This window comes from Gopherus evgoodei, chromosome 7 (genome assembly GCF_007399415.2).
Source record: "Gopherus evgoodei ecotype Sinaloan lineage chromosome 7, rGopEvg1_v1.p, whole genome shotgun sequence".
Taxonomy (NCBI): Eukaryota; Metazoa; Chordata; order Testudines; family Testudinidae; genus Gopherus; species Gopherus evgoodei.
In genome coordinates, this window is record NC_044328.1 from 78,223,641 (window position 1) to 78,234,541 (window position 10,901).

The following is a 10,901-nucleotide window of genomic DNA, read 5'->3' on the forward strand; positions in this document are numbered from 1 at the left end:
GGTGAGAGCTCTGGCTGGGAGTGCAGGCTCTGGAATGGGGCCAGAAATGAGTTCAGGGTGTGGGAGGGGGCTCTGGGCTGGGGCAGAGGGTTGGGGCATGGGGGGGAGGGAGGAGGGCTCTGGCTGGGAGTGCAGGCTCTGGGATGGGGCTGGGGATAAGGGGTTGGGATGCAGGAGGTTGCTCCAGGCTGGGATGGAGGAGTTTGGAGGGTAGAGGGGAATCAGGGCTGCGGAAGGGGGCTGGAGTGCAGGAGGGGGTCGGGGTGCAGGCTCTGGGCGGTGCTTACCTCAAGCAGCTCCCAGAAGCAGCGGTATGTCCCCCTTGCAGCCCCTACATGGAGGTGCGGCCACGCAACTCTGCACACTGCTCTGTCCGCAGGCACCACCCCTGCATCTCCCATTGACCACATTTCCTGGTCAATGGGAGCTGCAGGGGCAATGCTTGGGGTGGGAGCAGTGTGCAAAGCCCACTGGCTGCCCCTACGTGTAGGAGCTGGAAGGGGGACATACCGCTGCTCCTGGGAGCCCCATGGAGTGACGCAAGCCCCCGACCCCACTCCCCTGCTGGAGCGCCAGAGTGGGGCAAGCCCCAGACCCTGCTGCCCGACGGGACCTCGAGGGCCAGGATAAAATATGGAAGGCTGGATGCAGCCCCTGGGTAGTAGTTAGCCCACCGCTGCATTAGCATGTCCCTGTGAAGATCCAGTGCTCTACATGTCCCACTAACAGCTATACGGGTGAAATCAGACAATCTCTATGGAATGAACTCGCACAGGAAAAAGACAAAGGAGAAAAACATGCCATCTGCCACTGGTAGGTGAACACTTCTCACACAGCGATCACTCCACGTCTGACCTCTCAGTCCTCGGCCACACAGGAAATCTGCACAACTCCTTCAAAAGACGAGCCTGTGAGTGTACATTAATAACTTGCTAGACACTAAAAATTGTCTTAATAAAAGACACTGGATTTATAGCTTATTACAACAATCTGTAGCCACTAACCCCCTTTCCCTTTGTGTCCTGTGACTACAGGGGTGTTAATAGGCCACTCTACATTAAATGGTTCCTTACAATATGTGTAACTACTTACCCTAAAACTATCTGTTCAATCTTATATTTAGCCAGGACACTCTCAGTAGGTTTCCAGAGCTGAAGAAGAGCTCTGTGTGGCTCAAAAGCTTGTCTCTTTCCCCAGCAGAAATTGGTCCTATCAAAGCTATTCCCTCACCCACCTCATGTCTCTAATATGCTGGCACTGACACAGCTAAAACACCACTGCAAACATAGTGGAGACACAGCATTTTAGTTACTCCTTTGCATTGGCTGCCTTTTGGAGAAACAGCATAATTCACGTTAAAAATCCTTGCTTTTGGCAGTAGAGAGCAATAAACTTGTCAGAATGATACTGCAATGTATCATAACACGATATGTAGCATATATAAAAAGCTATTAAATTAAAATATGCAGGGAAAAGTATAAACAATTCAGCAGGAAAAAAATCAACATTTAGGCATGCAGCAAATGAACTAACAAGAGTGAAGTGTTAATGTGCATTCTGGTGTCTGCAGGAGGGGGGGATTACTTACAGAAATAAGGATTTTAATCAATTTTCAGTGACGACAGGAGAGGGAACACGTGTTCCTGGAAGTCCCAAACAGGACTGGATGTCATAGGAATTTATGCCCATTTTAGGTCTATGGTGTCTTTGGGAGAGGGAACAGAGAAAGTACAAAGCTCGTGCCACTGAAAGGCTCAGGAACAAAAAGGTAAAATACAAGCCCCCCAACCTGATGTATTTAGTTCCTTTAATTCCATGACTTTCAGGTGTAGAACTCATGATTTTTGAACACTCGTGGCAGCCAATTGCATACATCTCTCTAGTAACAATGGCAGTAGCAATCTGCCTTTTCAGAAGGGCTTCATACACTATAGTATAATGCCCTTTGGGCCAGATTTTTAAAGGCATTTAGGCAGCTAGTGGGATTTTCAAAAGCACCGAGATGCTCTCATCCTTCAAAGATCTGTCCTGGGGTGAATATTTGGGAGCCAAGTGCTACACACCCTGGAAAGGTGAAGAAGCCCCAGGGGGCTGGCTAGAGAAATAAAGGAACAGTTGACAAGGCAATTCCCATTGGTGGATCAAAGGAAAGGGAAGAGGTTTGACACCCAATCAGGAAATCACCCAGCCTTGATGTCCTGAGCCCAAAGAATTAACACGTGGATTAAAACAAAAGGAGAAATGGATGAAATTTAGAATTAAAACCTAATGTCGCCAGACAGACAGGAAGTGCTGTTCCAGAAACACCGTGAGCTGTGACTGCTGATGGTAATAGTGACACATAGTCAGTAATTTGCTCTCAAGTGGCAGTGCCACCCACCAGCCCCCCCAGTAAGGACGGCCCACGATGAAGTGCCAAGGGAAATCAGGGTAACATTTTCAAATAAAGAATGGCCAGGAGTGACACTGGCCTGGCAGCAGCATGCCGGAACAAGAACGGTGGCCAAGGCAAATTTGGGACAGGCGTTCTGTAGAAAGAGAAGCTGAGCCGGGATGCCCATATACACTAAACCATGGCTGACAACTGTCACTTTTGGGGGGGCAAAATACAGCACTGAATGGAGTCTCCTTCAACCACCCAGCACATCCCAGCGGCTGAGGCAGAGCTGCCTTGGCTAGGCAGCATGGCCCTGGGAGACAGGAGCTGAGCTGCACTGTCCTGGCACAGGAAACAAAAAGCCCCTCTGCTCCCCTGTGATACATGGGGTGGGGAGGAGTAGCTCCCTTTAATGGACACCCAGCCAGCCAGTTAGCTGTAAAATCCCTCTTGGTCTGTTCTCTACTTGCTTTACCTGTAAAGGGTTAACAAGCCCACAGGTAAAAGAAAAGGAAGTGGGCACCTGACCAAAAGAGCCAATGGGAAGGTAGAGCTTTTTAAAATTGGGAAAGAAACTTTCCCTTTGTCTGTTGTTCTCTGGGCTGCAGGGACAAAGCAACAATGTTGTAAGCAGCTTATCAATTCATACCTCAAACCTACTTATCTGAAGTCTCAGATATGTAAGTACAATTAGGAAATGTCTAAAAAGACATGATTAGGGTTATTTCTTATTGGCTTGTGGACTCCTCTGTGTTAACCTCAGATGCTTTGTTTGCTTGTAACCTTTAAGCTGAATCCCCAAGAAAGCTATTTTGGGCATTTGATTTTTGGAATTGCTCTTTTAAAATCTAGCAAAACCCCAAGTTCCATATGTATTCTCTTTCTTTTTGTTTTTAAATACAAATTTATCTTTGGTGTCCTAAGAGATTTGTGCATATATTGTTTGACTAGCTGGTGGCAACAGCTAATTTCTTTTTTTTTCATTCTCAACTCTTCCTTGGAGGGGGGCGGGGTGAAAGGGCTTCAGGGTACCCTACAGGGAAGAATTCCTAAGTGCTCCTTCCTGGGTCCAAGGGGTTTTTTTTGCATTTGGGTGGTGGCAGTGTTTACCAAGCCAAAGTTAGAGAAAAGCTGTAACCTTGGGAGTTTAATACAAGCCTGGAGATGCCAGTATTAATTTTTAGAATCCTTGCAGGCCCCCACTTCCTGCACTCAAAGTGGGGATTCAGCCTTGACACCCCCAAACGCCCCTCCCCCAGGTAACTGTTACTCCTTCTGCCCCAAGCTGGCAGTGCCCCAGCTCCTAACCTCAGCCCTGATTTGGCCCCTCTCCCACCTCTGCCTCCAGCAGTTTGCCCCTCCTGTGCAGTCAGTCAATTTGGCCACAGCCTGGCCCTCCCCCTCCAGATCCAGAGAACAGGAGGTCCCCCCAGGGGGCCAGTGTGAGGCCAGCAACTCCAGCACACGTTACTGAGCATCCACAAGGACATGTTTGGTCCCAGCAAAGCAGCAAATTCTCATGGGCAGCAGTCTGTAACACTGCACCCATTTGTGGGGAAGGGGCCTGGATAGCCGTGGGAGGGGGAGAGAAAGGAGCAAGCAGTGCAGGGGGGCTCGCCATCTGTGAGGGGTGGGAGTTGGGCAGCCCGGCCAGCCCTGGGGTGGGCAGAGTGGAGGGCCCAGCCATGTGGGAGAAAACTGGGGGCTGAGTAGGGGGCCCAGCCAGCCATGGGAGTTTGGGGGGGGGGCAGGGGTCCAGAGTTGTGGGGCCTAGCTAGCTGCAAAGGGGACCATGGGGGGGCTGGCCAGCCATGGGGGGGTCTTATGGGCAGGGGGTCCAGCTAGGGGCATACTCACATAGGAGTGCAGCTGTGGCACCTTCACCTGGGTGATGACTCCACCATGCTGGTATGGGGCAAAGGAGCCGGTGTCACCAATCTCCAGTGTGAACTCATCTGGGGGAGGCAGTGCCTGTGTGACAGGGGCCATGAGTCCCCACAACTCCTCCCCGGCTCTGTAAGACTGGGGCTCTGCCCCTGGGGACCCACAGTCTGTGGCAACTGGGCAAGGCCTGTGTTAAGGCGTCTCTGCCATCTCGGTTTGGCCCAGACATGCCCAGGGCCCAACCCAGACCCAGGAGCCCAAGGCCAGCCTAGCCTTGGCACTAGGGGACTCACACCAGCCCAGGGTTGGTCGGAGCCCAGCAGCCCCCACATGGGGCTGGGCTGGAAGCAGGGAGCCAGCAGGGAAGCCCTTATCCCTCTCTTCCCCCCTCTGCCCCCAGAGAGGTGGGGCTAGTGACTTTCAGTGAAAAACTACATCCCAGTCCTCATCGCAGTGGCCTCCCCCCAGAGCAGGGTCCCCCCCAGTGCTACCCTGCCCCCAGAGCAGGATCCCCCAATGCTCCCTGGTTCTCAGAGAGGGGTCTGTCACTGAGTGTGGGGGAGTCAGGGCCCTGCACCCCCCACTTTCTGCAATTCACTGTGACCCTCAGCCAGCCAGTAAAACAGAAGGTTTATTAGACGACAGGAACGCAGTCCCAAGCAGGGCTTGCAGATACAAACCAGGACCCCTCAGCCAGGTCACTCTGGGGTGCAAGGATTTTAGACCCTAGACTTGGAGTTCCCTGCTTCTTCCCAGCCATCCCAAAACTGAAACCAAAACCCACTCCAGCAGGCTCTCTCTGCCCCCCCACCCCACCCCTTCCTGGCTCAGGTGACAAGCTCAGATACCTCCCTCACCTAAAAGTCATCCCCTGCTCGCCCATTTCCATGCTCACCCCAGAACACGGATGGCCGGGCTTGCAGCCATTCAGCTGGCTCATGCCCTCCACTCCGAGAATGTCAACAAAGTCGCCATCTGCAAAGCCATGGCCATGGCCCTGCCCGTCCCTGCAGGTCACCACCCCAGGCATGCCCTGGGGAGAGAGAAGGAGTCAGCAACCCCACTTGGGCCACATGGCAAAGGGGTTACAGGAGGAAGGGTGACCCTGGGGCAACCCACATAAGAGAGGGCTACGGATGGGGGAGGTGTGACAAGGTGGGAATTCCTGTACTATTTTTACAAAGCCCATGTATACCTCAGTTCCCCATATATGTCGCATTGTTCCCTAGGGTGGAAAAGGCCTGTGTGCTCTCACAGGTGGAGGGGGGACATGGACATGTGGACGTTGCCTGAGGGGAGGACACGTGGCATCACCAGGGAGTCTCATGGGTGTGTGGGCATCGCCCAGAGTGAGCGTGTGTGGGCAACGCCCAGTGGTCTGAGCCGGAGCCGGGGGCCAGTCACTGAGGACTGGCCAAGGCCGACTTGTAAGATGGAGACGCTGAGGAAACAGTGGCATAGCCAGTCACCAGGACAGGGACCCACAGCCCAGAGGGAGCCGGATCACACGGCTCTGCAGGGTTGCTGGGCACACAGCCTGCCCAAGAACGAAGGCCTGAGGGATTGCCCTGGCAGAAGCTGGGGCTCTCACCTGAGAATAGCTGAGCAGAAAGGACAGGGGGAACCAGGGTGGGCAAGGGATGAACTTCTGCCTCTTGGGATTCCCTCTGTGGTGCCCGGGTTGACTCCTGGCTGGGGGCCTGGGCCCTGAGGTGGAGAGACAGGCTTCCCCAGGTGCCTGGCCGCGGCCCCAACGAGGCGCTCGGCCTGGCTGTACCTGCGAGATGTGCTGGACGTAGGCGCAGACAGGCTCAGCCTCCGAGGGTTCGTCAACCACAAAGTTCTCCCCAAAGTCACAGAACAGCTGCCTAGAGGCAGGAGCAGGGGCTGGGTCAGCACCCCTAGCCAGTGCACCTCCCTCCCCACAGCACCCCCTGCTGGGAGAGGCTGGGACTGGAGTAGTCGGGGGCTCCCCACACAGCCACTGCCCCTACCCCCCCCCACGCCACCCCCTGCTGCACAGCACCTGGCATGCGTGCGTCTCAGCAGTGGCATGTAGCATCTTACGCTTACCCGGCCAGCCCCTTGGTGTCAGCCAGGATGAAGCAGATGCTGCGGCCATGGCAGATGTCGCTGATGCGGAGCTGTTCCTCCAGTGGCGAGTTGCTCAGAACCACAACCTGAGCCAAGACCCAGCATTAGTGCAACCGAGATCTGGCTCAGGGGTGGCTGTGCCCCCCAGGAAGAGTCCTCCAAGCCCAGTGCTACATCTCCTGGGCCAGCATGTCTCCCTGATGCCACTTCACAGCCACTCAGCTGGCTTTTGGCATTGCTAGATGGGAACTTCACTACCCCTGTCAGCCGCTGGGCAATGCCAGCCACATGGGTCAGTGTGCTGTAGGCCCACAAGAGGGCACTCACATGGCCGTTGTGCAAGCCCTACGTAATACCTGGATTGTTCTTTGCAGAGAGAAGCAATCCCAAAATTGTTTGTTTAGGAACTCAGAAAGCTACAGCCAGCCCTCAGCTGGGACCTGACACAAGACTCCCTGCCACCCCAGCCTCAGATGGGATCACTTCCCAGATTCCCCACCTCCTGGGCACAGCTTAGGGTTTTCAACATTCTAATCGCACAAAACTGAACACCCCTTGCGCTGCCTGCCCCTTCCCTGAAGCCCTGCTCTTGACCCACCCCTTCTTTGAGGCCCCGCCTCTTCTCACTCCATCCCACCTCCCTCCATTGCTCGCTCTCCCGACCCTCCTTCCTTTCATGGGGCTGGGCAGGCAGTTGAGGTGTGAGAGGTGGTGAAGCCTCCAGGCTGGGGGTGCTTTCTCTGAGGTGGGGCCAGGGATGAGGGGTTTTGGTGTGCTGGAGGATGCTGAGGCCTGGGGCAAGGGGTTGGGATGCAGGAGAGGGTTCAGGGTGCAGGCTCCAGGAGGCGCAGACCTCAGGCAGCTCCCGGAAACAGTTGTCATGTCCCTCAGCTTCCAGGTACAGGAGCAGCCACAGGGGGCTCCGCATGCTGCCTCTGCCCATAGGTGCTGCCCCTGCAGCTCCCATTAGCCACAGTTCCTGGCCAATGGGAAGCTGCAGAGCCAGTGCTCAGAGTGCGGAGCCCCCGTGGCCACCCCTGTGCCTAAGAGCCGAACCATGCTGGCCTCTTCCAAGAGCCACGCAGAGCCAGGTAGGGAGCCTGCCAGCCCTGCACCAACCAGACTTTTAATGACCTGGCAGTGCCGACCAGAATCACCAGGGTCTCTTTTCAACTGGGCGTTCCAATCAAAAAACGGATGCCTGGCAACCGAGCTCAGCTGGGACCCCACCCCCAGACGCCCTGCCCAGGCTCAGCTGGGACTGCACCCCAGACTGCCACTTAGACCCCCCCAGCTCCCGCCACCCTCAGACTCAGCTGTGGATCTTCCCCATCCCAAGACTCAGGCTGGTTATTCTGGCCATTTCCAGAAGCTGAGTGACACCTGCCAAGCCTCAGCTCCCAGCTGCACCACGCTCCTGCCTGCTTGAGGCCCCTGCAAGCCCACAGATGCGAGTGCCCGAGCCACGGCCCCTCCTCACCTGGAAGGCTGCCAGGAAGCTCTCGGACAGCTCCATGGTGTAGGCTGTCACAGGCACATAGCTGTTGAGCTCTGCCAGGTGCTGCTGGGAGGCCATGGCTCGGTTCCGGCCCACGTCGCTCTCAGACAGAAAGAACTGCAGAGATAACCCCAAATGAGGAATGCCCATGGCCAGGAGAAACCCTCCTCTGCTGTAATGGGACACAGCCGCAACCTCCGTACCAATGGGCTGAGCTTTGGCCACATGGCACACAGTCCCCTTGTGCCTCCCCAGTCACAGCGCTCACCTGGGCACCACCCACTGCTTCGGGGGACATTAGCAGCCGGCCTTGAGCATCACGGCTGCACAGGCTGCCCATGGCACTGCAGCCTCGGCTCCTCACACCCTCAGCAAGCACTCTGGAGAGCGGGGCTGGTGCAGGGGCAGCCCTTACAAAGAAGAGACATGGGGATTTAGGGAGAGAGCTCCCACATCCAGATCTCCCCTTTGCACAGCACCAGCCCTCCTGCAATCCAGGCTGTTTGAAAAGCCAGAGAAAATTCCCAGCAGAAACTGACCCTGAGCTGCAGGTTGCTATGGCTGAGAGCCCCAAGCATGGACTGAAGGGAAAACCTAGCCTGGCTGGGGTGAGGATCTCCAAAGTAAGCGCTTGAACCTGGTCAGTAGGTTAAACTGAATGATACCCAAGGGCTGGGCCTGAGCCAGCCTGCACCCACCCAGCCAGGAGAGAGAGTAATTATCATATTGGTTGTTAAAATCTCCTTCTTTGGGCCTGACCCACCCAGTCTGTGGCCAAGTCAAAGCGGGCTGGTGGTGCGGGGCCAGGAGGAGATGGGGCCAAACTGTGGCCCCACACCTGTGCAGGGCTGGATTTTCTTGGCGTTCCATTGTACTTGGGAGAGCCAGGCACTGGGGACAGGACTGACGGAAGCACTCAGGCTTAATGCGGCTTCCGTCGGGTTTTGGGGGACAGCTGCAGGGAGTCAGCAGGTGAGGCTGTCACTGAGCACTCCAGTAATCACTGCCGCCAATTGCAGAGGCAGGACAGACCTACTGTGGAAAAATGCCTGTTGCTACTCTTGGCGCAATTCTCATCAGAAGCAGAGTCCCTCTCAGTGCCCTGGTCTCCACTAGAGCAGTTCCTGAGTGGCAGCTGCTGCCAACACGTTGGCACCGGGCAAGTAGATGGGTGTGCTTGGGCTCTGGTGGCATCCCAGCCCCAGAACACAGGATGAACACAGGCCAGTCAAGGCTGGGAGGTACATGCCCCCAGAAAGGAGGGACCTCAAGCCCTGCCCCCCCACCTTGGGTACCTGTGAGGAGAGGTCACTCCATTGGGTGTTGCCTGGGTCGTGCACAGTGACAGATTTGACCCCAGCCAGGATGATATTCTTGGCAATCTCCACACCCAGGCCCTTCATCCCCGACACCAGCACAGCAGTTTTTGCCAGTCTCCGCATGGCTTCATGGCCCAGCACATAGCTATGGGGCAAGCACAGTGGGCACATGGGGGAGAGAACATGCAGCTGGCACAGCCCCTACTCCACCATGTCCCCACCACACCAGTGCCCCTGGCCCCTCCCCCACTATGGCCCTGTCACACTAGCCCCACCCCATCACACCCACACTGGGGCACTGCACCTGGCACACTCCTTGGCTGACCCCAGGTGCCCCCTGATCTCCAGGCCCAGCACTCACAGCTGCCGTGAGTACAGGCCCTCATCGATCTCGCCCGGGCTCTCGGAGCGCCTCATGCTGCTTCTGCCCAGTGCAGACGTGGGTGAGGTAGGTGCGGCTGTGCCCAGCCCTGCATAAGAAAAGAAGCAGACTGGGGGCCAGGATTCCTGGGCCCTGCTTCTAGTCCTCCACTGGGGCTAGTGGCTCCACATCAGCTCCATTCCTGGCTGCAAAGGGCAGTGGGATGCTCCACGCAGCCAGCCAGGCTGCCCTGGGCCCTTAGAGCTGTCCAGCTCCAGCCCTGCCCAGCCCCCAGCTGTGGGCTGGCAGCTCCTCTCTCTGGGTCCCAGAGCTGGCAGCTAACACAGGGCCGTGGGCAGCAGAGCCTGTCCAGAGGGATGGGGGAGATTGGCAGGGCCTGGCAGGAGGCTGGCACCCAAGCTGGGCTAGAGCTATGGTGCAGAGCACCCAAGGGGATCACAGATGTTACTCAGGGTTGCAGCCAGAAGGAGCCAGCCCCTTGGCCATACCAGGGCCGCGGGCACTCAGGATGCTGGAATGCACCCCATGAGATGGTGGATGCTCCCCGTCACAGGTTGGCGGGCTCAGGGGCTCCAACCCCATCTCCAGCATCTCCCGGCAGAACACAGCCAGGGGTTTGACCATGAGAAGGGAAAGGCAGCTCTATTCTGGCATCCTAGCTCAGCCCCGCCCCAACAGACCCAGCCCTGTCACTGTCAGGAAAGTGAAAGTGAAAGGCCAACAATGGGAGGGGAGTTGCTGCCAATGACAAAGTGGGTTGCATTCCATGACAGGGCTGCCCAGAGGGGGGGGGAGGCAAGTAGGGCAATTTGCCCCAGGCCCCGCAGGGGTCCCCACGAGAGTTTTTCAGGGCCCCTGGAGCGGGGTCCTTCACTCACTCCAGGGGCCCTGGAAAACTCTCACGGGGCCTGGGCCCCTGGAGCGTCTTCCGCTCCGGGTCTTCAGCAGCAGGGGGTCCTTCCGCTCCAGGGCGGAAGGACCCCCCACCTCCGAAGTGAGACCCGGCATTTCAGCAGTGGGTCCTCGGTGGTAATTTGGCGGCAGGGGGACCTCGCCACAAGTCTTCAGGGCACTGTGGCAGCTGGTCCCGGAGCGGAAGGACCCCCCCCCCGCCGCCAAATTACCGCCGAAGCAGGGGCCACCCGCCACCAAAGACCCCAGACCCCCTGAGTCCTCTGGGCGGCCCTGTTCCATGAGCTCCCCAACCCTGGGGCAGCAGCCTCAGATGGCACTGCTGGGCAGGTCCCTGTGCCACGCCCCATGCCATCCAGGAAGCCTGCCTACCACACAGGGACAGATGGGAGCAAAGACTGTGGCTGAGGGAAGGGAGCTGGGGCCAATCCCTAC

At 56.9% G+C, this 10,901-nt stretch overlaps 1 protein-coding gene across 1 annotated transcript in view; it reads right to left on the bottom strand.

Moving 5' to 3' along the window:
• UBA7 (ubiquitin like modifier activating enzyme 7) overlaps positions 1 to 10,394 on the bottom strand; it is a 55,614-nt gene extending 45,220 nt beyond the window's left edge. The window contains 7 exon segments of the mRNA XM_030568932.1: positions 4,235 to 4,348; positions 5,157 to 5,294; positions 6,039 to 6,129; positions 6,335 to 6,441; positions 7,836 to 7,970; positions 9,149 to 9,317; positions 9,534 to 10,394. Coding sequence (XP_030424792.1) covers positions 4,235 to 4,348; positions 5,157 to 5,294; positions 6,039 to 6,129; positions 6,335 to 6,441; positions 7,836 to 7,970; positions 9,149 to 9,317; positions 9,534 to 9,589 — 810 coding nt within the window. The 5' untranslated portion in view covers positions 9,590 to 10,394.
• Between the last annotated feature and the right edge of the window lie 507 nt (positions 10,395 to 10,901).